The sequence below is a fragment of the Balaenoptera acutorostrata genome, chromosome 12 (genome assembly GCF_949987535.1).
Source record: "Balaenoptera acutorostrata chromosome 12, mBalAcu1.1, whole genome shotgun sequence".
Classification (NCBI taxonomy): Eukaryota; Metazoa; Chordata; class Mammalia; order Artiodactyla; family Balaenopteridae; genus Balaenoptera; species Balaenoptera acutorostrata.
In genome coordinates this window covers 72,059,805-72,086,384 of record NC_080075.1, presented here as the reverse complement: position 1 = coordinate 72,086,384, position 26,580 = coordinate 72,059,805, and the positions used below count along the sequence as shown (strand labels likewise).

The 26,580-nt window shown below is 39.9% G+C and overlaps 1 protein-coding gene across 8 annotated transcripts in view; it reads left to right on the top strand.

Annotated features, from left to right (window-relative positions):
- The window catches only part of BABAM2 (BRISC and BRCA1 A complex member 2), a 456,810-nt gene that overhangs the window by 231,953 nt on the left and 198,277 nt on the right, over nucleotides 1–26,580 (top strand). For all 8 annotated transcript variants that reach the window (XM_057558629.1, XM_057558628.1, XM_057558632.1 and 5 more), the window contains one exon: nucleotides 11,107–11,216. In XM_057558629.1, the coding sequence (XP_057414612.1) occupies nucleotides 11,107–11,216 (110 nt within the window). The remainder of the gene's footprint in view (nucleotides 1–11,106; nucleotides 11,217–26,580) is intronic.

Genomic DNA, 26,580 nt, shown 5'->3' with positions numbered 1-26,580 from the left:
AATGTTACCATATGAAGGGTGTAGCTACATACCTGTAGGATTTCAGAGGAGAAACCATTACATCAGAGGGCGGGATCAGGAAGTCTTGTGAGAGGACATGGCATCTGAGTGGCACTTTAAAGAACAGATAGAATTGGGAGATTTGGGGTTGTGGGAATGCAGGGCTGGAAGAAGGCATTTAGGATTGAGTGGCAGGATGGAGTTCGGGCAGCTGCTGCAGTTAGGGTGTGTCAGCGGCAGAGTGGGAAAATGAGGTTGGAAGGATACCTTGGAGGGGCTGGAATGCCAGGCCACTGTAGGGCCAGGGTGCACTTTTGAATCTGAGAGAAATGCAGTGTTTACTTCTCAGAGCTCATTTTCTGCTCTGGAATCATTCCTCCAGCCAGTTCCAGAGGGATATGGTTCTAAGCCTCTAGTTCTGTTCAGAGCTCCTATCTGCCCTTTAGGTTCTGCAGATAACATCAATATGCAAATCAAAAGATCTCTGATGACTTCAAGGAGAGAGTGTCTAGTAGGCTCCATTCTCTGTTTTAACACCTGTGGCTTGTGATTGTCGCCAGTTAATGAGGGTGCGGTACCAGGTGGCTGAAACAGCATGGAAGTAACCAGTTGCCTAGTTGCCATGGGCACCAGACTGTTTGCGCCAAATGATTCGCTGGGTGGGTGGGTGCAAAGGTGTTATGCACTTCTAGGGTGCCGTTCCCTTCTGTCCTCACACTCAGAACCACACAGGAAGAATCTCTAAACCCCATAACTCAAAGCTACCTAGCCTGGAAAGGATAGGGTGGAGCTTTAATAGTAGAAAGAATAGCATGGTAATGGAAATGATGTCAGACCAAGAGTCGGGGAGGAAGGAGTAAGAGAAATGAAACTTAACATTTACCAAGCACATTCTTCATGCCTGGTTCTGTGCTTGGCTACTTTCATATACATTTGCCGAAGCCTTGCAAACCTGTTGCTTTCCATAATGCCCACATTTAGCATGTCATATGGAAAAAATATAAAAACATGCAGACTCTTAGCAAAATTTTTTTATTTCTGTAGCTAAAAGATCACCATTTCTGTGCAGTTGTTAAGTTGTATGATGAACTTGCAAAACGTTGTATGCGTTCAAATGGCTTGCTGCTGCGGCTTGTCCGCCTTTAGCGTTGGCACCTCCGATACCTTTTCATTCACTGGGTGAGGTTTAGGGTGGCTATAGAGCGGGGAGTGCAGGCTGTTCCATCCAAGGCCCGGGATGGGTTGCTGTGCTGTTTCAGGTCCACCAGGATGAGAAGCAGTAAGTGCAGGAAAATAGCCGAGCTGCAGCCAGAGCCTGCCGCTGCGGCAGATTGCTCTAGCAAAGCTTTCTTCTGGCACGTGCGGAGGCGTGCCGCTCACCTTTGTTCTAAAAGCCCTTTCTAGGCTCTGATTAGGGCCTGGCACTCCGTAGCATGTAACAAGTATTCAAATAACTCAGGAACGAAAGTCTCTTCTTAGCACTTAGTTCTGTAAGTTTCAATTTGCCATGGTTATCATCTATATTAGTCAGTTTAATAATTTACAAGAGAAAATGCTGGTTATAAGTGAAGGAAAACCACTTCAAACCAGCAGAAAGCACGTAGGGCAATTTATTGGCTTTCCAAAGCTGGGAGAAGGTTGAAAAGCCAAACAACAGTAGGAGCAGGACACAGCTGGACCAAGCACCACGGGAACTCAGGGTGTGAGTGCTACCCAGGGCTCTCTTCTCTCTCAGCTCTGCTTCTCTAGGGTGCAGGCTTTATTCTCTCACCCTACAGCCTGGCCTCGTCCATGAGTGGGAAATATGGCTACGGACAGTTTCTTTCGCCTGTGCAAAAGGACTGGACTCTTCCGGGACCCATCAGCTGTTCTCAGGGGGTTGGAAGTGACATTTCTGCCGAGAGCTGTAAGGATCGGGGCTTACGGGTGGGGACTGGAAGAGAGAGGGGCTTCCCAGGAGAAGAGAAGGTGTCAGGCAGGTAACATCACAGATGTCCACTGTATCAGCTACCATTTCAAATCTGTCTTTTTCTATCCCTTCCAAAGAGCTGTATGAACTACTTACATAAAAGCTTTATCTACCTTTTCCTTCAGTTATGGAACCATACTGGGGATGTGGTAAATGGTGTTGTATTTGTTCCATGTGCACTTAAAGAAAACTCACTATTGTTTTAACTTGTTTTGTTGGGCTCCTGGATGACAGTCTGGCACAAGGTTTTTATCTGTAGATGTGCATAAAGTCACAACTCAGATGCCTGAGGATGTGGTTTAGTTTGATTTGTAAAACAGTTACAAAAACTGATGCTTATATAAATAAGCTTAGCTTCTTATCAGACTCATTAAGAACACATTGTTAGGGTAATAGGGGAAACCCCACACTCCAGATTCTTTCTCTAGAAACACTGGTGAGTAGAGAAGGTGGTGGAAGCCAGGAAACATCCTGTGCTTCCAATGAGGACCCTGGCTGTACTGCGGTTTCCCCCCGCCACCACCACCACCTCCAACCCTCTGGAGAGAAGGCTCCCTTTTACACACCTTGTAGTCACTGCTGTGATTATTCAAAGAAAGTTGGTGGTTCTCAAGGCCATGTCTGTTAGGTATAATAACCGTTGGGACAGGAGTTGACCAACAAAATCTTGATCATCATTATTTTAAAAGAGCCAGGAATTTTTTTCCCCAAAGTTGTTTGCACAGCATGTGTTTCAATTTAGTTTTATAAACAGAAGCTATAACCAACATATTAAGGTTAAGTACAGCTTCACAAGCAGATTCCTGCATAAATGAGAGCAGTGAAGTGGTTTTTGTTTATGAAACTAATAAGCAAGATATAAAAAAAACAAAACAAAACCCTAACCACATACTGTATGGTGACATCTCATAGGAATGAACTCAAGATGTCACTTTTAGAAAACATGGGTAGGTGACAGCAGCTCTCTCCTGGTATCCTGGACTCCCCTTCTAAGAGCTGGCTGTTTCAAGAACATTGTAGTTATCTTTTCCCGACCCGACAATCAGCTCTTCTTATTTCCACTGAGTACAGTTAGTTAATCGTAGAGTGTGCCTAACCGTACAGAATTGAAGGAAGATTGATGTTATGGCTTAGAACTCCACAGCCCTCATCAGTGTTCTTGGGGAAGACATCCTCTTTCCTTCACTGAGTCTGTGTGAAGATGTCAAACAAATACATTTTATTTGGCATGGTGACCTTTATAGCTTTTAGTCTTCATACTCTTAAAATTTAAAATTTCTTGCTCCACAGTTTCTAAAAGTAAACATTAAAACACATAAAGCATATACTCCTCAATTAGTTTTGAATACCCATTGGTGCAGGCAGGATAGTCTATTTGGGATAAAAAGGGCATAAGAAATGGCTCCGTAAGTTGCTTATGGTCGTTTGGAGGACACAGGATTTAGACACCAAATGGAGGACAAGTACCTGTATAGTAAACCTCTGCTATCTTTTCTGCATGTGGGTTTCCAAGTTGTTTATATCTTTCTTTGAGCACTGACACTGAGTCTTTTCTTTGTGCCCAACAACATGCCAGTGGGTATAGCATCATGGCTAAGAGTCCAGGTTCTGAGTCAACATACATGGGTTCAAAATTCATTTTCACCATTTAATCACTTTCAAGCCTCAGTTTCTTCATCTGCAAATGTACAATAATAGTACCTACCTTTTAAGGCTGTTATGGCAATTGTATGAGATAATGCACAGAAAGCACTAAGCAAAGTGACTATTGAATAAACACTGAATATATGTCAGCTGTTGTTATTAGACATAATAGGAAGTAGGAGATCTCTACCCTGCCCTCAAGAAATTCAGTCTGTTTGGAATTTAAAATATACACTGCTTAAACAGTATGGGGAATTCATGAGGCAACATGTACAAACTACCAAGGGTAGACATAGATCACACTGCAGCTGAAAGGAATCTTAATGGAGCAAGTGAATTTACAATCAGAGTTAAAGAAATTAAAGTCACTGGGACTTCCCTGGCGGCCCAGTGGTTAAGACGTCGCCTTCCAATGCAGGGGGTGCGGGTTCGATCCCTGGTTGGGGAGCTAAGATCCCACATGCCTCACGGCCAAAAAACCAAAACATAAAACAAAAGCAATATTGTAAGAAATTCAATAAAGCCTTTAAAAAATGGACCACATTAAAAAAAAAAATCTTTAAAAAGAAAAAAGAAATTAAAGTCACCACATTAAGTCACCACATAAAGTCATTAAGAAAAGGAGAGAAAGAACATTTTAAATTGTGCTTTATTTTTTAATTGAGATATAGTTGATGTACAATATTATATTACCTTCAAGTGTACTACATAGTGACTTGACATCTACATACATTATGAAATGATCACCACAATATTATTGACCATATTCCTTATTTTGTATATTATATCCCTGTGGCTTATTTATTTTTTAACTGGAGGTTTGTACCTCTTAATCCCCTTCACCTATTCTGCCCTTCCCAACCCCCTCAAGAGAAAGAGCTTTTTGATAAGGGAAATGGCAAGGGCAAAAGTGTTAGTCAAGATCTAGTAAAATATATGGGGAGTGGCCCAGTTTGTCTGGACCAAGCAGAGGGAATCTTTTTACTCCCATTTCTATTTGGAGAAACCAAATCAGACGTAACTCTCTTAAAGGCTACCTTCACAAGATATATCAATGTATCAAAGTAATTTTTAGGCAAGAACTCAGTATGTGGTGAGATAAGCAGTAACTAGGCCTTCAGAACCCCAACCCCAGTGCTGCAACCCCTGCTGCATGGAAAGGAGGGGCCCAGGGCCAGGAGCCGCACCAGCAGGCAGAAGGGCCCGACACGACACGACGCCCATTGATTCCTTACTCTTGTATCCATTTTGCTTTCCGACTACACTGCCTTTACTTGCACTTGTATATTTCCCAGCACTTTGATGAAGAGGAAATGACCTGATTTCAAAAAAAATGACTAGTGTCTTTATTGGACAGAGACCCCTTAGCAGTGAGACCAAGGTCTTCTGTTAGGTACATCGTTTTCCTTGTTCCTCCATATTTCTTTTGCTTAGATTTAATTCCATTCCCTAGCATGTTCATTGTCATATCTTAATGCTAGTAGAATACAAATTCAAATTTTGACTGGGACTGCTTATGCTGACATATAACACAGTGAGTCAAGAGGACTTTTTATCCTAAATCTCCTCTCTCAAGTAATGAGAGGCCACTGCCGAGTCTCCATAAGCTGTCTGTGACCACTCTCTTGAAACTTCCATTCCCTCCTCACTCCTTGCCCCCTTCCCCTGCTTGCATTATTCTCCATAATATTTGTAACATGTTATCTATTTTCCTTACTTTGTTAAATGTTTGTTAAATGAACGGTAGCATCATGAGAGTCTTATTCTCTTACTTGAAAGAACTTGACTTTGAAAAATCTAAATTTATGTAATTTGATGACGAATCTGTAATATCAAAATACTGGGCCTCTAAAGTACAAACCTCACTTAGTATATTTTAAAATAAGGTTCTGTGTTTGGAATTTTTAATTTGCTTACATCTTTTCAAAAGCTCATAGCTTTTGTATAATGAGGTGCTTACTCAGACCTAGTTTTTTCGCCCTAGGAATCATGATTAATCCTGGGTCTTGTTTAATATCATTTTAAATGTAACTCAAAATGGTTCTTACTCTATTTTTGACAGACAGTATAATAGCTTCCTTATAGTCTTTATGTCCACAAACTGGTTTTGCTAGTAATGGTTATAGCTTTGTTGTAAGCCTTTTTGAATTGAGAAATACAGTGGCTATGTGACATGTGGTTTGTAATATATATTGTCCAGCTCATGTCTATCAGCAATTAGTTAATTGATAGTTTGTTCCTGTATTGACACTCAACATATAGGGGCTTGTTTAATGGCTGCTTTCCTCACTTGGAAAATTAGCATATCAAAAAGGTACAGCATAATGATAAATTGTACTTGTGTTTGCTTTCATTTCCAAGGCTAATTGTTGTCTTTTCTACACCCTTTTGATATTTGCAATGAGCGGCGATTGAGAATAGGTGTATAGATAAACCATTATGACCTAAGCAGAATGTGAACTTTTATTAGTCGGTATACCCTTCGCTTACCTATGGTTCAGCTTTGAGTTTTCTTTGATAAAATCTTAAGTAGTCATAGATTTAAGGAACTAAAGAGATAAATATTGAGAATCTTTCTAGCAAAAAGCATTTTCTGTTTAACTCCATTATTTCCTCATTCTTACAGTCATTCCTGCATTAATTCAGTTTTTTTCAACCAATTTGCTATATATTTACTATGTTCCAGACACTGGGGATACAAAAATGAACAGGAAAAACTCCCAGCCTGCAAGGAACTCACCATCTAGTGACTATTCACTGCAAGCCGTAGGAACCCCTTTGTGCTACAGCCAAGTGCCGAGCCAAATCCATAGTTAGTTTTCAGCAAAATATCATGGCCATTATTGCCTCACCCTATGTATATCAGTGCCTGACATGCTTTTATAAAGGTAGGAGTCAGTATTTTTATTTTTTTTATTTTTATTTTTTAGCTTCAGCAGATTCGGCATCTTTCCCCCATTTTAGCTTGTTGCAGTTTCAAATGGTGCAGATAGAAAGCCCTGAAAATGTATACTTACACATTTTTAAATGTCCCCTACTACACTATAACCACCCCCTGTTTTCCAAATGCTGCCATTAATGGTTACAATAATCATCTGTAATGTTAGCTTCTAAGAGCCATGGTACAAGAGCTTCTTTTATAATTTCCCAGATGGAAAGGAACACATGTACAAGCCTGTTAGAGTTGCAGAAACTGGAAACAGCTCTGTGTGGATTTGTATTTTTGGAACTCTTTGGGCTTATTTAAGCTCTCAAAGTCAAACTTACGTATCCATTAGGAATCAAATACCAACTCAGGGGAAATCTCACGTGCCACACCAAGGGGAATAAATCATATTAAAGTAGTTCGTAAAAGGAACTCCTGGAAACAACTATTTTCATATTCAGGGTAATATTTCGTGTACTTTTTGCAGGATGCCAGATAATAAATGTTGATTATATAAACCAGGGTCATTCCGGTTGTTTGGAGGACTGTCTCTGAGCATTTCTGTTCTTTGCTTAAGTAGTAGTGAAATGAGAAGTTAAAAAGCAGGAAAGGGAAATAATTATAAATTATCCATAGGCATATGGAATGAAGCTGTTAATTAAAAGGGTTTTTACTGGCCCCAGGTTTTGCAGTGTTTTTTTGTTTTTACAGAGTTTTGTGACTTGAGGTCAGAGCCTTGACCTTTAACAAGGAAACTTAGTCATTGGGGAAAGGTATCTGAAAGTCAATTCAATGTTAGTTCTTTTTTATTGCCTCTCTTAAGATGACCAGCCTAACTCGAAAGGGTGACTACTGCTACACTTAGATTATAAAATGAATTTGTCCCGGGACTTCCCTGTTGGCACAGTGGTTAAGAATCCGCCTGCCAATGCAGGGGACACCAGTTCAAGCCCTGATCCGGGAAGATCCCACATGCCGTGGAGCAACTAACCCCGTGAGCCACAACTACTGAGCCTGCACTCTAGAGCCCACAAGCCACAACTACTGAGCCTGCGCACCACAACTACGGAAGCCTGCGTGCTCTAGGGCCTGTGTTCTACAACGAGAGAAGCCACCGCAGTGAGAAAGAAGCCCACGCACCGCAACGAAGAGTAGCCCCCTCTCGCTCTAGCTAGAGAAAGCCCACGCGCAGCAACAAAGACCCAACACAGACAAAAATAAATAAGTAAAGTAAATAAATAATAAAATAAAATGAATTTGTCCCTCTGAATGTGAATTTTTTCAAGCTCAGCTTCAACCTTATTTTAGATATTTTATGAGTTTTAGAGTCATATAATTACATAGTTTCTATTTGTTGAGACTATAAGTATTTTTAAAATTTTCCATCCTTACTTTGCAGAAAGGAATATTCAAGGTTGGATTCTTTATCATCTATAAAAGAGCAAAAAGTGATAGATAAACTCAGACTCCCAATCTTGGCTTTCCTTTTAAAACCACTAGTTCTAGGGACCTTGGTGTACCTGGCGGGGGGGTGGGGGTTGCGGGAGGAGGACAGGAGCAAAGAGCCAGTACTTAGTTTCCAGACATCACTGGTGACAACAAGTTTTGTAAAGCAGGTTGCTGAAAATCACTAGGTGTGGAGAAAAACTGTTAGGAATTAACATTAAATTGTTTATTGATTTATCCATTCAGCAAACATTGAGTGGTTTCTGTGTTCCAGGCACTGTACTAAGATCCTCCTTGTACATACTTTCCTGTGTCATACCACCTAAAAATATATTCCAGATATACATGTGTATTGCAAATCTACATGTAAAAATAAAATTGTAACAATGTTAGGTGAAAAACTAGGAAAATGATTAAACAACCCCTGAGTTATTAACCAGATTTAACTCTATAGAAATCTAAATTTTCTTCTGATCTCAGAAGAGCCCCTAGATAAAGTCAGAAGTCAAAAAGAGAAAATATTTATAATACACACGATAGACAAGGGTTAGTAAATCTAATAAACAACAATAACAAAAAAGTCTAAGAACCTTTAAGCAAAATGGGTAAAGGATTTGTTGGGAAAATTTACAGGAGAAACGTAAATGACCAGTAAACAAGTGAAAAAAATTGCCCAGCTTCATTCATTGAGTCTAAATTGAGATACCATTTTCCAGCTATCAGATTGCCAAGATTAAATTAAAGAATGACAACAGCCAGTGTTATCCAGTGACTCAGGATGAACGGAAAGAGGCTCTCTCTCATACTGATGCAAATTCATGGGTCCAAATTTGAACTGCTGCAAAATTTTTTGAAAAACATTCTATTAAACTCTATTAAAATGTAAAATATTTATAACCTTTGACCCAACAGCTGAGTTTTAGTTATCTCCTAAGAAATATGAATCCCACTAGTAAAGGGTATATATACAAGGATATTTATTGTAGCACTATCAAGTAGCTAAGAACTACAGACAACCTGAATGTCTGTTGCTAGGGGAATGGTTAAATAAAAAATAAATCCATGCCGTGGAATATTATGTGGCTATTTAGAAAGCAGTTGGTAGAGTCCTGTGTACAATATGACTCCATTAGGGAAAACAAGACACAGGGTTAAAGAGTTATTTATATGCAAGTGTGTGTGTGTTTTTATGATCATAGAAAAAGCTGTTTAAGGCCACATACACGGTTACTATTGATTACCTTGAAAAGTGAGGGTGGAAATGCTTTTTCTTTTAAAAACTTCTGTATCATTTGACTAGTTACAACAAGCCTAAATTTTGTAATGTAAAGCGAAAAGACAATTGAGAAGTTATAAAAGAGAGAATGAAAAGGGAAGGGTAAGTGGCCAAAGAGACAGAAGACCAGGAGAGTATAGTTTCTTAGAAGCAAGAAAGAATTTCCCGAGGAGAGAGATTTCCATGTTAAATACTGTTTAGAGATGAAGTAAGCTAAGGACCGAGAGGCATTTGCTGTGTTTAGTGGCTGCCTGTGGGAAGAAGTAGGGTCAGAAGGCTACTCTAGTGGGCTAAGGGGAGGCTAAGAGGAGGGGAGGGAGTGAGGCAGGGAGTGTGGACCACTCTTTCAGCAGTCTGTGCAGGGGAGGAGAGAGAGAACCCAGGGAACTAGGCAGAGACCAGCATGATTCTTTTCTTTCTTTTTAAAATTTTTATATTTTAAGATGGGAGAGACTTCCGGTCCTTGTCCCTATGTATACTTGCCACATTTGTGCATCCTATAGGCACAATAGAAGGCAGAGCAAGGACACTGAAGATGCTAGAGGTGAGCAGGTGAGCATGATGTCCAGCTTCCTAGGATGCAGGAGAAACAGGGCTGAGGTTAGTTTTAGATCAAAGGAAGGACTTCATTCATATCTGAGATTCTCACAGCTCACGGGCAGTGATTCTTAAAGTCTGGGTTGGGACCCTCCTAGGATGGCTGCTGAGCCCTCCTGGGGACCTGTGAACTGATTCAGAAATGTGGGTCAGTTCTTACTGGTCCTTTGGGGTGAAAGATGCACAGTGCTATTAAGTTTTTTTAAAAAACCTACATTTGACTTGGAGCCACTATCAACCAGAAATAAATTATTAAGGGTTATTAAAATTTGCTATTCACAAATTGAAATCAATATGCTACGAGAATTTATTCTAATTTGGTATTTTCTTCCGGCAGTCTGGCAAATACTCAGTGCTTGGCAGTAATCGTAAAGCACATGCACATAGTTGTAAATCCCACAATTTTAATTCAGGACAATTCAGTGTATCATCCGTGTTGGTTTGGGTTGGTTATGACATTCGATTGTTGCTATTCTTGCTTTTTAATTATAAATTACAGTAAGTTTAGCTTTATCATTATCAGTCTAGTTTATTGTGGGTTGTTTGGTTAACCTCTCAATGTTTCTTGATACATATTTGGATCAACAATGTTTTTGTCATAATGTTCTTATAACTAGCCTTTTAAGATACGTATGTCTTGTGGTTCACATATGAATCATCCATAATCATTTTGCTAAAGCAGATATGTACATAACACCCTGCCATTTGCATGTACAGTGGAATACTTCATAGTGATATGCTTCTTGGTAATGTTTGCCATTTAAATAACATATTATCAAGGTAGATATAATAAAATTACTGGGTATTTTAAGATTTTGTTGTTGTCTAGTGATATAAATCATGTTTATAATGCTTCTTCATCCTAGGAAAAGTAAATTTTAAGCCATTTGTATGTATTGTGTAAATTATAAGCCATTATATATCTTGCTAGCAACATGTTTACTGTAATTTGTTAACTATGTTTTTGTCTAATTCTTTGTTGTCACCAGATTCACTTTTCCCCTCTTGGAATGTGGGAACAAGTGAAATTGGTGGCAGTCTTTTTCTCACTGTGGTAGGCTTTGGTCAGAAAGTTTGAAAGCTATCACTCTAAAAGAGTGACTAGGTAGGTGGCAAAGGATGTGTGGCGTCTTGAATCCAGGTAACTCACACCTCTGGTCTCATTGCTAGTGGGCTGTAAGCTGGTCACCAGAAAGGTGTCATGAGAGAAGGAACTGATGGCATTGTGTTTTTCACTAACTGTTTAAGGATGTGAATGAAGACCCGGGAGAAGACGTGGCCCTCCTTTCTGTCAGTTTTGAGGACACTGAAGCCACTCAGGTGTATCCTAAGCTGTACTTGTCACCCCGAATTGAACAGTAAGTGTCCGTGTCATTTATGTTATGTAGCCTGATGCTTCGCCTTGGTAATCCAACATGCTTGCTGCCTCTTTTGCCACTCTTAAACTCTTAAAATGACTTCTCTTTATTGACTTTCGTTTTCTTAAAAATGAATTATATTCAGAGTTTAGACTTCAGAGTAAATGCAGTTAGTATTTGCCGCTGTGATCTTTGGATGAGACTTAGTTGTGCACTTTGTGATGTGAATACTGTGCCTGGTAGACTGGATTCACAATTGTGACTCCTTCCAAATGCCCCTGTGTATGTATGGTTACCCGAAAGAGGACTGCTGAACAACATCCTACGCAATTTCTTGTGTATTTGTAATGCTTCCAGTTGTTTGCAAAAAGGTAACCAGTATCCTGACAGTATTAACTTATTTAGATTAGTGAAGGGAATAGAAAAAGCAGATAGCTTAAAACGATGACATGTTCGAATTATTTTTCTGTGTTGAAATAGTTCTATATAACTTTACACAACATTCAGGCTACATGGTACAAGTAGTTTATTTTATTTATTTTTTTTAACATCTTTATTGGAGTATAATTGCTTTAGAATTATGTTGTGTTAGTTTCTGCTGTATAACAAAGTGAATCAGCTATATGTATACATATATCCCCATATCCCCTCCCTCTTGCGTCTCCTTCCCACACTCCTTATCCCACCCCTCTAGGTGGTCACAAAGCACCGAGCTGATCTTCTTGTGCTATGTGGCTGCTTCCCACTAGCTATCTATTTTACGTTTGATAGTGTATATATGTCCATGCCACTCTCTCACTTCGTCCCAGCTTACCCTTCCCCCTCCCCGTGTCCTCAAGTCCATTCTCTACGTCTGCATCTTTATTCCTGTCCTGCTCCTAGGTTCTTCAGAACCTTTTATTTTTTTCTTTTAGATTCCATATATATGTATTAGCATACGGTATTTGTTTTTCTCTTTCTGACTTACTTCAATCTGTAGGACAGACTCTAGGTCCATCCACCTCACTACAAATAACTCAATTTCATTTCTTTTTATGGCTGAGTAATATTGCATTGTATATATGTGCCACATCTTCTTTATCCATTCATTTGTCGATGGACACTTAGGTTGCTTCCATGTCCTGGCTATTGTAAATAGAGCTGCAATGAACATTGTGGTACATGACTGTTTTTGAATTATTGTTTTCTCAGGGTATATGCCCAGTAGTGGGATTGCTGGGTCATATGGTAGCTCTATTTTTAGTTTTTTAAGGAACCTCCGTACTGTTCTCTGTAGTGGCTGTACCAATTTACATTCCCACCACCAGTGCAAGAGGGTTCCCGCTTCTCCACACCCTCTCCAGCATTTATTGTTTGTCGATTTTTTGATGCTGGCCATTCTGACTGGTGTGAGGTGATACCTCATTGTAGTTTTGATTTTCATTTCTCTAATGATTAGTGATGTTGAGCATCCTTTCATGTGTTTGTTGGCAATCTGTATATCTTCCTTGGAGAAATGTCTATTTAGGTCTTCTGCCCATTTTTGGACTGGGTTGTTTGTTTTTTTGATATTGAGCTGCATGAGTGCTTGTATATTTTGGAGATTAATCCTTTGTCAGTTGCTTCGTGTGCAAATATTTTCTCCCATTCTGAGGGTTGTCTTTTCGTCTTGTTTATGGCTTCTTTTGCTGTGCAAAAGCTTTTAAGTTTCATTAGGTCCCATTTGTTTATTTTTGTTTTTATTTCCATTTCTCTAGGAGGTGGGTCAAAAAGGGTCTTGCTGTGATTTATGTCATAGAGCGTTCTGCCTATGTTTTCCTCTAAGAGTTTTATAGTGTCTGGCCTTACATTTCGGTCTTTAATGCATTTTGAGTTTATTTTTGTGTATGGTGTTACGGACTGTTCTAATTTCATTCTTTTACATGTAGCTGTCCAGTTTTCCCAGCACCACTTATTGAAGAGGCTGTCTTTTCTCCATTGTATATTCTTGCCTCCTTTATCAAAGATAAGGTGACCATAGGTGCATGGGTTTAACTCTGGGCTTTCTATCCTGTTCCATTGATCTGTGTTTCTGTTTTTGTGCCAGTACCATACGGTCTTGAGCACTGTAGCTTTGTAGTATAGTCTGAAGTCAGGGAGCCTGATTGCTCCAGCTCCGTTTTTCTTTCTCAAGATTGCTTTGGCTATTTGGGGTCTTTTAGGTTTCCATACAAATCGTGCAATTTTTTGTTCTGGTTCTGTGAAAAATGCCACTGGCAGTTTGATAGAGATTGCATTGAATCGGTAGATTGCTTTGGGTAGTGTAGGCATTTTCACAGTGTTGATTCCTCCAATCCAAGAACATGGTATATCTCTCCATCTGTTTGTATCATGTTTCATTTCCTTCATCAGTGTCTTATAGTTTTCTGCATACAGGTCTTTTGTCTCCTTAGGTAAGTTTATTCCTAGGTATTTTATTCTTTTTGTTGCAGTGGTAAATGGGAGTGTTTCCTTAATTTCTCTTTCAGATTTTTCATCATTAGTGTTTAGGAATGCAGGAGATTTCTGTGCATTAATTTTGTATCCTGCTACTTTACCAAAAGCATTGATTAGCTCTAGTAGTTTTCTGGTAGCATCTTTAGGATTCTGTATGTATAGTATCATGTCATCTGCAAACAGTGACAGTTTTACTTCTTCTTTTCCGATTTGGATTCCTTTTATTTCTTTTTCTTCTCTGATTGCTGTGGCTAAAACTTCCAAAACTATGTTGAATAATAGTAGTGAGAGTGGGCAACCTTGTCTTTTTCCTGATCTTAGTGGAAATGATTTCAGTTTTTCACCATTGAGAACGACGTTGGCTGTGGGTTTGTCATATATAGCCTTAATTATGTTGAGGTAAGTTCCCTGTATGCCTACTTTCAGGAGGGTTTTTATCATAAATGCGTGTTGAATTTTGTCAAAAGCTTTTTCTGCATCTATTGAGATTATCTTATGGTTTTTGTCCTTCAATTTGTTAATATGGTGTATCACATTGATTGATTTGCGTATATTGAAGAATCCTTGCATTCCTGGGATAAACCCCACTTGATCATGGTGTATGATCCTTTTAATGTGCTGTTGGATTCCATTTGCTAGTATATTGTTGATGATTTTTGCATCTATGTTCATCAGTGATATTGGCCTGTAGTTTTCTTTTTTTGTCACATTTTGTCTGGTTTTGATATCAGGGTGATGGTGGTCTTGTAGAATGAGTTTGAGAGTGTTCCTCCGTCTGCTATATTTTGGAAGAGTTTGAGAAGGATAGGTGTTAGTTCTTCTCTAAATGTTTGATAGAATTCGCCTGTGAAGCCATCCGGTCCTGGGCTTTTGTTGGTTGGAAGATTTTTAATCACAGTGTCAATTTCAGTACTTGTGATTGGTCAGTTCATATTTTCTGTTTCTTCCTGGTTCAGTCTTGGAAGGTTGTGCTTTTCTAAGAATTTGTCCATTTCTTCCAGGTTGTCCATTTTATTGGCGTATAGTTCCTTGTAGTAATCTCTCATGATCCTTTGTATTTCTGCAGTGTCAGTTGTTACTTCTCCTTTTTCACTTCTCATTCTGTTGATTTGAGTCTTCTCCCATTTTTTCTTGTTGAGTCTGGCTAATGTTTTATCAATTTTGTTTATCTTCTCAAAGAACCAGTGTTCAGTTTTACTGATCTTTGCTATCGTTTCCTTCATTTCTTTTTCATTTATTTCTGATATGTTCTTTATGATTTCTTTCCTTCTGCTAACTTTGGGGTGTTTTTGTTCTTCTTTCTCTAATTGCTTTAGGCGTAAACTTAGGATGTTTATTTGAGATGTTTGTTGTTTCTTGAGGTAGGATTCTATTGCTATTCACTTCCCTCTTAGAACTGCTTTTGCTGCATCCCATAGGTTTTGGGTCGTCGTGTTTTCACTGTCATTTGTTTCTTGGTATTTTTTGATTTCCTCTTTGATTTCTTCAGTGATCTCTTGGTTATTTAATAGTGTATTGTTTAGCCTCCATGTGTTTCTATTTTTTACAGTTTTTTTCCTATAATTGATATCTAGTCTCATAGCGTTTTGTTTGGAAAAGATACTTGATATGATTTCAATTTTCTTATATTTACCAAGTCTTGATTTGTGGCCCAAGATATGATCTATCCTGGCGAATGTTCCATGAGCCCTTGACAAGAAAGTGTTATCTGCCGTTTGTGGATGGAATGTTCCATAAATATCAATTAAGTCCATCTTGTTTAATGTGTCATTTAATGCTTGTGTTTCCTTATTTATTTTCATTTTGGATGATCTGCCCATTGGTGAAAGTAGTGTGTTAAAGTCCCCTACTATTATCGTGTTACTGTCGATTTCCCCTGTTATGGCTGTTAACATTTGCCTTATGTATTGAGGTGCCCCTATGTTGGGTGCATAAATATTTACAATTGTTATATCTTCTTCTTGGATTGATCCCTTGATCATTATGTAGTGTTCTTCTTTGTCTCTTGAAATAGTCTTTATTTTAAAGTCTATTTTGTCTAATATGAGAATTGCTACCCCAGCTTTCTTTTGATTTCCATTTGCATGGAATGTCTTTTTCCATCCCCTCACTTTCATTCTCTATGTGTCCTTAGGTCTGAAGTGGGTCTCTTGTAGACAGCATATGTACGGGTCTTGTTTTTGTATCCATTCAGCCAGTCTGTGTCTTTTGGTTGGAGCATTTAATCCATTTACATTTAAGGTAATTATCGATATGTATGTTCCTATTACCATTTTCTTAATTGTTTTGAGTTTGTTATTGTAAGTCTTTTCCTTCTATTGTGTTTCCTGCCTAGAGAAGTTCCTTTAGCATTTGTTGTACAGCTGGTCTGGTGGTGCTGAATTCTCTTCGCTTTTGCTTGTCTGTAAAGGTTTTAATTTCTCTGTCAGCTCTGGATGAGATCCTTGCTGGGTAGAGGCATCTTGGTTGTAAGTTTTTCCCTTTCCTCACTTTCAGTATGTCCTGCCACTCCCTTCTGGCCTGCAGAGTTCCTGCTGAAAGTCAGCTGTTAACCTTATGGGGATTCCCTTGTATGTTCATTGTTGCATTTCTGTTGCTGCTTTTAATATTTTTTCTTTGTATTTAATTTTTGATAGTTTGATTAATATGTATCTTGGCGTGTTTCTCCTTGGATTTATCCTGTATGGGACTCTCTGTGCTTCTGCACTTGATTGACTATTTCCTTTCCCATATTAGGGAAGTCTTCAACTATAATCTCTTCAAATATTTTCTCAGTCCCTCTCTTTTTCTCTTCTTCTTCTCGGACCCCTATAATTCGACTCTTGGTGCATTTAATGTTGTCCCAGAGGTCTCTGAGACTGTCCTCAATTCTTTTCATTCTGTTTTCTTTATTCTGCTATGTGGTAGTTATTTCCACTATTTCATCTTCCAGGTCACTTAAACGTTCTTTTCCTCAGTTATTCTGCTATTGATTCCTTCTAGAGAATTTTTAATTTCATTTATTGTGTTGTTCATCATTGTTTGTTTGCTCTTTAGTTCTTCTAGGTCCTTGTTAAACGTTTCTTGTAGTTTCTCCATTTTATTTTCAAGATTCTGGATCATCTTTACTATCATTACTCTGAATTTTTTTTCAGGTAGACTGCCTATTTCTTCTTCATTTGTTTGGTCTGGTGGGTGTTTACTTTGCTTCTTCATCTGCTGCATGTTTCTCTGTCTTCTCACTTTGCTTCACTTACTGTGTTTAGGGTCTTCTTTTTGCAGGTGCGGGTTCATAGTTCCCGTTGTTTTTGTGTCTGCCCCCAGTGGGTGAGGTTGGTTCAGTGGGTTGTGTAGGCTTCCTGGTGGAGGGGACTGGTGCCTGTGTTCTGGTGGATGAGGCTGGATCTTGTCTTTCTGGTGGGCAGAACTGCGTCTGGTAGTGTGTTTGGGGGTGTCTGTGAACGTATTATGATTTTAGGCAGTCTCTCTGCTAATGGGTGGGGTTGTATTCCTGTCTTGCTAGTTGTTTGGCATGGGGTGACCAGCACTGTAGCTTGCTGGTCGTTGAGTGGAGCTGGTTCTTAGTGTTGAGACGGAGATCTCTGAGAGAGTTCTCGGTGATTGATATTACATGGGGCCGGGAGGTCTCTGGTGGTCCAATATCCTGAACTCGGCTCTCCCACCTCAGAGTCTCAGGCCTGACACCCGACCGGAGTGCCAAGACCCTGTCAGCCACATGGCTGAGAAGAAAAGGGAGAAAAGAAAGAGAGAAAGAAAAATAAATAAAATAAAATAAAATAATTAAAACAAAAAATAAAGAAATATTATTACAAAATTTTTTTAATTAAAAATTTTTTTAAGTAATAAAAAAAAAAAGAAGAGAGCAACCAAACCAGTAAACAAATCCACCAATGATAACAAGTGCTAAGAACTATACTGAGATAAACATAAAAATCAGAAACTAGTCAGTTGCACACAGCAAACCCCAAGTCTACAGTTGCTCCCAAAGTCCACCGCCTCAATTTTAGGGTGATTTGTTGTCTATTCAGGTATTTTACAGTTGCAGGGTACGTCGAGCTGCTTGTGGAGATTTAATCCCCTGCTTCTGAGGCTGCTGGGAGAAATTTCCCTTTCTCTTCTTTGTTCACACAGCTCCTGGGGTTCAACCTTGGATATGACCCCGCCTCTGCATGTAGGTCACCCTGTGGCATCTGTTCTTCGCCCAGATAGGAGGGGGTTAAAGGGACGGCTGAATAGGGGGCTCTGGCTCACTGAGGCTGGGGGGAGGGAGGGGTACAGAAGGCGGGGCGAGCCTGTGGTGGCAGAGGCCAGTGTGATGTTGCATCAGCCTGATGCACGCTGTGCGTTCTCCCGGGGAGATTGTCCTTGGATCACGGGACCCCGACATTGGCAGGCTGCACAGGGTCCCAGGAGGGGAGGTGTGGGTAGTGACCCGTGCTTGCACACAGGATTCTTGGTGGCTGCAGCAGCAGCCTTAGCGTTTTATGCTCGTCTCTGGTGTCCACACTGGTAGTCACGGCTCACGCCCGTCGCTGGAGCTCACTTAGGCAGTGCTCTGAATCCCCTCTCCTCACGCACCCCGAAACAATGGTCTCTTGCCTCTTAGGCAGTTCCAAACTTTTTCCCAGACTCCCTCCCACTAGCTGTGGCGCACCAGCCCCCTTCAGGCTGTGTTCACGCAGCCAACCCCAGTCCTCTCCCTGGGATCCGACCTCTGAAGCCCGAGCCTCAGCTCCCAGCCCCCACCCGTCCCAGCGGGTGAGCAGACAAGCCTCTTGAGCTGATGAATGCTGGTCGGCACCAATCCTCTGTGTGGGAGCCTCTCCACTTTGTCCTCTGCACCCCTGTTGCTGTGCTCTCCTCTGTGACTCCAAAGCTTCCCCCTCATCCACCCCTTGTCTCCACCAGTGAAGGGCCTTCCTAGTGTGTGGAAACTTTTCCTCCTTCACACCTCCCTCCCAGAGGGGCAGGTCCCGTCCCTATGCTTTTGTCTCTGATTTTTCTGTTTTCTTTTGCCCTACCCAGGTACGTGGGGAGTTTCTTGCCTTTGGGGAAGTCTGAGGTCTTCTTCCAGCGTTCAGTAGGTGTTCTGTAGGAGCTGTTCCACATGTAGATGTATTTCTGATATATTTGTGGGGAGGAAGGTGATCTCCATGTCTTACTCCTCTGCCATCTTGAAGGCCCTGTGGTACAAGTAGTTTAATATCACGTTTGTGTTTTAACTCAATAACTTTATTCTGCAGTAATGAATCTTATAAGGACTAACCTTGCAACGTGCTTATTGTTGGCTAAAATTCTTTACTAGCTTATTCTACTTCAAAGGAAGTTGAGGTTCATCGAAAATGGATTGTAAGCAGATTTGGTTGGGAACTTCTGACAGGACAGATTTTTCATCAGCAGAGAGAGTTTTTACAGACCAATTGAAATGTATTATTAAAATTCTCTGTAAGTCATTTAGTCAGGGTTGGCTGATTTCTGTCTGAGATGTGGTCACCATCCACATTCATGTACTAAGCTGTTTTCACCCCCTCTGTCCTTAGTTGCTTTAATTTATGAATCACGGACATACCGTCTTACACACTGATAAAAGACATGGCTGTTTATCCTCAAATATGGAAGATTATGAGCATTAATAACCCACAGGCATTCTCTGCTCTATTTATATACATACATGACAGCACCTAGAACAGGATCTTTCAGTAACAGGCGCTCAATGACTGTTTTCATTTATAACTGAAAATACTGACCCATAGCAGTAAGAGGCCAAAGGGTGTTGAAGGCAGTACAGTGAAGTGGTAACAGGCAAGGGTTCCAGGGTTAAGCATATCTGGTTTAAACCTGGGTTCTGTCACTTAGCAGCTGGCAAAATAGGTAACATCTTTGAACTTGTTTCCTCATCCGTAAAATAGAGGTAATAATACCTATTTCATAGTGTTGTTTTGAGCATTCTATTAAATACTGTTCATAAAGCATTAAGTGCAGTGCCTGGCACTATAGCAAGTAGTAGCTATTAATGTTATTATCACTGATATAGTTTACAGGAGAAGAGTGAGTGACTGAGTGAGTGGGTTAGTGGTTAGTAGGACAAGTTGGGGCAGAAAAGGAGAGGATGAGTAAACAAGTGAGTGAATACTAGTTCTGGAGTAGCTACTTAGTACATACATAATGAGTGAAATTAAGAAGGTATTTTGGTGATGACAAAAAAGAGTTATCAGTAAAACATCACACGATGTGGGTAATAAGAATGTATCAGTTAAGCTGCAGCCAAGAATTTGCCAGCTCAGAAAAGCAATGTTGCCAGCATCCACATTAATTTTCTTTGAAGTGACTGCACCTACTTTGCAAGTAAACTTGCTAATAAAATATTTCTCACTCTAAAAGTCAAAGATAGGAGGGGAAAAATTATTGGTGAAGGGAATATTTTAAAAGTGATTTTCTATTTCTAAAATCTAACTTTCTACATTTACCCCCCTCTTTTTATGTTAAGAACTGGCCACAGCTTACTTTTCCAGATCAGTTTCCGGTCATTTCCCCTTCTGTAGCCTGTCCTTCACTTGAAGTTTTCTTAATTCACATGTACTCTCTTGCCTCCATGCCTTTGCTAAAGCTGTTACCTCCATGTAAAATGCCCTTCTCTAATGCCCTCTTTGCATTGAAATATTGTACATTTTCTAAGGCCTTAATCAAATGCCATCTACCACCCATTTTCCCTGAGCACAGTTAGTCTAGCCTTCCCCTGAGCTCTTATAACACTGAATTTATATCACTCTTATACTCTGCCCACCACAGATTTAGCTAGTGGTGTGCGGTTGTTTTTTTTTTTTTTTTTTCATCTTTTAACTATGAAGCAACTCAAGGGCAAGGAACACGTCTTTTCATTCCTTTAATGCTTTTACGAATGCAGTACACAGTAAATAATAGCAAATAATAGTAAATAATTGTCAGTGTTCTAGGTCAGTAAGTAATTCTCACAAGAAAATGTGAAGATGCTGCACTGAGAAGTTGTACAATTTTCCTGGTTGATACAAGTTCACTTAGTAGAACTGCATTTGTAATACCAAAGAAAAACGAACAAAAGTTCTTATGCCCTTCAGTAGAAGTTGTAAAAATAAGGTTTTAGAGAAAGGTTAAAATGGAAAGTGGCCAAATTGTGGTATGATCTTCTGAGGGCTTACATAGTTGCTAAAGTTATTAATATCTTTGGTTAACTCTTGCAGAGTTCAGAGCATAGAAAAGAAGTAATGTCATTTCATTAAGGCCAAGGTCATAGGATAGATTATAGGAACTGAGTGAAGAGAGGTTGGTACTATCTTTGATACTGTGTTAAGCTCTCATTTGTTTTCTGCGTTTCATGCTATCCTGTCAACTTTTAACTATCGAGGCATTGATTATAGAGTCAGACTTGGAGAGTTCTTTCAGGAGTCATGGGAAAAGCATCCCATGTGGGCCCGCCCGAAGCTGATGCCAGAAGCTTGCCCTAGCCGAGGCTTGTACTCTTTTTGGCTTCTGCTGTGGCTCTTTCTAGGAAGTTCCAAGCCCCATGCAGTGTATTTGACAGGCAGAGGCTCAGGAGACCAATAGCCTGATCCACATTAGGTAAAAATTGTCAAGAAAAGACTCTCCATGGGCATGGAAGGATATCTTGAGCTTGGGAGAGACCCCATTTTAGTCTGGCTGATAAATCTCTGCCCCAGCTTGTCTGTGCAGTAGGCAAGGGTACTGTGCTCACGTTAACTAGTCTCAGAAATAGGAGAAGGCTACTTTGGGGTCTTGTCATCACATGTAAGGAAAGGGATCATTTACTGTACCCTAAAGATTTCTAGGGACATGGATACCAACTGCCCCCAAATTAGAGACTACCACAAAAGGGAACATCTGTCAGAGACATTGGGTAGAAAGCTCCCAAGTGTATTATAATTTATGAAGCTCTGCAATGCAGTCTCACTTCAGAAGTCTGTCCTGGAATTGTTGTCTGGTGTTTCTGGCAGCACTGGAAAGCATGACTGACTGGTCGCCTTTATAGTGTTTAGATGCGTGTTGTTTCCTGGTCTCCCGCTGTGTGCGTATATGGCTTGCAAAGTAAACGCTTCTGAGAACTTTGTGTTCTTCTCCAACAAGGGACATTTATGAAACGCACATATTTCAGGGTCCATACATTTGTTTTCCAAGGAACCAAAACCAGTCAGTTGAATTAGACACAAAGGACTGTTCATTAAATAAAAAATAGTTAGTGGTAAAGTATGGAAAATAAGCTAGTGGTAAGTTATGCAAATTAAATTTTGGTTGAATAATAGGAGTGGGGGGGGGAACTAGATTCCAAACCAGTTGCCTTTTTTTCCTGGCATAAAAGCTGGAATCGTAGGATAACGTCATCAGAGCTGGCACTAAACCTGCTCTACCTTCCCCTCCTCCCCAGACTGTTGGCAGTTCTGGTGGTGACACCAGAGGTTAAATGGGCAGCAGAGGCTGCACAGTTCTCTTCCCCAAAAGGTGTGGGCCCTTTCCTTGGCTTGAGCTGGTTTGTGGGAGTAGTTTGAAGAAAACCAACTCGTCACTCCCTGTGCTGTTCCCACTCTGTGCATAAAAAGAGGACTTCAGCCCCTGAGGCGGACCAGGTGGCATCTTTCACAAGTACAGAATTTGTTTTTAGAACTTTGTGTTGTTGAGTTACAGCCCCGCCTTGGAAATAAATACTCAAAGCTTACCAGCCCACAAACACTCACCATTAGTGAGGCCTGTGCACCTGCAAATATCCATGCATTCATTCTTTCAGGCAAAAAAATGCAGTGAAAAGTGACCAAGTGTAAGGCCCTTTGCTAGATGCTTCAAAATGAGATATGGCTTATGCCCTTAGTTTGCTTATAATCAGTAAGGGAGATAAGAACAAATATGACACGTTCCAACTTGTATGTAGAAAAAGCACGATTAGATTTGGCATTAGAAGCCCTCTGTTCCTCCACTTGCGAGCTGGCAGTCTTGCTCAAGATACTTAACCTTTTTGAGCCTCATTTCATCTTCTGTAAAGGGGGATAAATCTTAGGCTTCAGTTTCATCCACTCCAAGGTGGGATATATATGAAAGTGCCTAGTGTAGTGTTTGACTCATGGTTGATGTTCAGTTAGTGCTTCTTGAGTTGTATAAACACCTAAGAAAAGACATTAACTACTGAAAGACTTCAAGGGAAGAGGAGGAGATCACATTTCCAGTCAATTTGTGAGGAGGGGACTTTGGGAAACTTTGGAAGTGTGGCACTTCCAATGCAGTGTGGCTTTTCTAGAGATTAAATATGTAATACTGTAACAATAAAAATGTGTTTGTTTTGTGCTTTGAAATGTTCAAATTGCTTTAAGATTTACCATCACATCTGATCTTCATGATAATATTCCTAGCATGAGTTTTTTTTTTAATTGAAGTATAGTTGATTTACAATGTTGTGTTAATTTCTGCTGTACAGAAAAGTGACTCAGTTATACATATATATACATTCTTTTTTTATATTATTTTCCATTATGGTTTATCATAAGATATTGAATATAGTTCCCTGTGCTATACAGTAGGTCCTTGTTGTTTATCCATTCTGTATATAAAAGCTCACATCTGCTAACCCCCAACCTCCCACTCCATCCCTCCCCCAACCCCCTCCCCCTTGGCAACCACAAGTCTGTTCTCTATGTCCGTGAGTCTGTTTCTGTTTTGTAGATAGGTTTATTTGTGTCATATTCTAGATTCCACATATAAGTGATATCATATGGTATTTGTCTTTCTCCTTCTGACTTACTTCACTTAGTAGGATAATCTCTAGGTCCATCCATGTTGCTGCAAATGGCCTTATTTCATTCCTTTTTATTGCTGAGTAGTATTCCATTGTATATATGTATGACAATTTCTTTATCCATTTATCTGTCGATGAACATTTAGGTTGTTTCCATGTCTTGGCTGTTGTGAATAGTCTAGCATGAGTTTTATAATACATCTTTTTCCCTCTAAAACCTAGAATTCTTAGACCCTTCCTAGCATCCTTCACTGCTTTTACTTCCTTTTCCAACCCATTAAATTATGCTAAATTATGTTTCCCGTGATTCCACCCCTAGGCCTCTTTCATGGCCTCACCTCTTTGTGGATGATCCTCAAATCCCTATTTCTAATCCCAGCTTTTCTCCCTGTTTGCAGATCTGCTTTTCTAGCCACTTGATAGATACATCCTTTTGTGTGTTCGGTTGACACCTCAAATTCAAAGTGTCTGAAACCAAACTCATCATTCCTCCAGTAGATGAGTGTTTTCTGCTTCATGGCCTTCTTTCTGTTCACAGTACTCTCATGGTCTTCCGTGCCCAGGTGCTGCATCTCAAGGGCAATAGCCAGCCCACTGTTTTATACTAGAAACCCTGTCTCCACAATATCTCTATTTTTGTCATTCCTCCTGTCATTTCACTTCAGTCCTTCAATTGCCATGTCTCCTGATGGCCTTGTAACTTCTCCTCCTATTTCAGTTCATTTTGCACAAAACTCTCACTATCTTCTTGAAGTAAGTTCCGGTCATGTAGTGTCCTTTCCTTGCTCCACACCATTAGTGCCTCCCTGTTACCAACTGAATTAAGCACAGCTCTCTCATCATCCAAAGTATTCTGTTTTAATCCCAGCTTGCCTTTCCACCCTGATCTGGCTTCTATATATTTCCTGTTGTTCAGCCAAACTGGTTTTTTGTGTGTGATTTCCTGTGAACACCCTTTGTACTTTTTTCATTGTTGTATCTTTGCTTGGACTGCTTCTTATACTAGAACATTGAATTTATTTTCCTCTCCTATAGGGTCTGTCCTCTTTATGCTTCTCCATCGCCACCTTCTCCGTGGAACTTTTCTGCCCACCACCACCTGCCTCTGCAGCATGACTGCACTCTCCCCTCCTGTGTTTGTGCCTCTACTATCATACTGTTTCCCTGGACTATAAACTCTATACGGGCTTCTTTTTCCAGCAGTTGAGGGTTGGTGAGCCACAGCCTACCTCCTGCCAAGCTGGCCCTGCCCTTGGGTCCCACGTGAGCTCAGCCGCAGTCGCCACCTATTGGACTCCCTGGTGGGGCAGAAAGCTTTGGACCTGTTGGATCCCTGTGCCTGCAAAGGCAAGTGGTTTCCATTGTCGTTTCTTGTTGCTGTGCTTTGTGGCTAGCCAGCAGACTTGTTTCCCTGTGAACCCTGGCCTTGTTTCTGAGAGGTGGAGATTTATTTTGTAGGAGTGGTTTATCAGCTGAATCCTGGAAGTGGTACATATGCTTCTGATCTCATGTGACCTGTCATCTTCTCCTACTGTGGCCTTTCCAGCCTCTCTTTCCCTGCCTTTACCCCCACAGTGTGCCTGGCCACAGACATGGTCACTTGGAACATTTGGATAGCTTGTAATCCACAAAGACTGGGATAAGTGGAAATTTGACTAAAGGGCCTAGAGAAACGGGGTGGGGAGAACTGAATATTAAAGTAATACTTAGAATTATGGGTGAGATTTCATGAGATTATGGATATTAAATTCAGATAAATCAGATAAAATAAGTTTTTTAAAAGCAATGAGCAAATTCAGTATTTTGTGATTTTATTTAAATTTGATACTGAATGCAACATCTTAACGGGATGGGGAATTTTCATTTTAGATGCTCAAAAGACTTTTTAGAATAACTAGAGAAATTGTGCAACTAAACACAGGTAGATTTAAAAGAAAAGTAAATCTTGCCTTTTATTTTTAAAGCTGTATCAACTCTCTCAGATCTCTTGGGATGATTTTGTGTCAGGATTTAAGTAATAGAACATCATAGTAAACATGGTTTAATTTAGCCTTACTTATGTTTGCTTGAGTCACTGAGATAATCCTATAATAAATATTGTGCTCCTGGAGTGTTTTTTTTTTTTTCTCTTTGATAAATATATAGTCCTGAGTATGCTAAGACAACCAGCTGTCAGGAGAGATGTGTATTTGGTTTTAGTGGAGTGAGCTATCTTAGTCTCTAGGGACTTGAGATGTTCATTTTACTAGTCCGGGAGCAGGGCCAGAAGGGTTCTTCGTGACTTAGAATGGAATTCTGAAGAGTAAGTTCAGCAAGTTTTCATTAGTGAGTTTGGCCTTTTGTCTTGCCTGTGCCTCCCAAAAGATCAAGAGCTCAGCCTGCACTTGGAAACATTACAAAAAAGACCGGAATGGAATTTAGTTCAGGGAAAAAAATCGATCAGTCCCCAAATACCATATTTTTGGAAGCATTTTGGTGCAGAACTCCTGTCCCCCCAGCCGCCTAAGATAGTGACAGATTAATGTTTTTATCTAGCTTTCTTTTTAGGCAGACAATAGACATTTAGAAAGAAGATGTATATAAGTCTGTGATACCTTAAATCTCACTGGTACATGTTTCTTAAACTTGTTGGACCCTTAAGCTCTGTCTTAGATTTATTTTGTGTCTTTGGGCAGTTCTGTGTCTTGTTTCTTTCAAATGCTGTTCTCTCTACAGCATAATGATTAGCTTAAAGCTGTAAGATATAATGTGTCCTCATTTAAAAGCTGAGGCCTAGCACCTTTCTACTAAACATCTCAAGGATTTTGTGCAGAGTTTTTTCTGTAATGAAGACGAGAACCTTATGATTTTCAATTTAACAGTATATCTCAACAGCGAAGCTCTGAGTATGGATCATTACGTACAGTCAGTGTTCATTTATATTTATTCACAAGTAGGAAAATATTCCTCAGTGAAAGGTCTGAGATAAAGAGTGGGTAGTTCATGAAAACATTTAAGCTGTGTTATAGGTGGGAACAGAGAAATAAGAAAGGGGAAGAGAAAATAGTCTAGAATGTTCCAGAACTGATGGAAGGCACCAAATAGAAGAAGTACAAGGAAACTCAAACAGGCTAAATAAAAAGAAATTGACACCTAGAT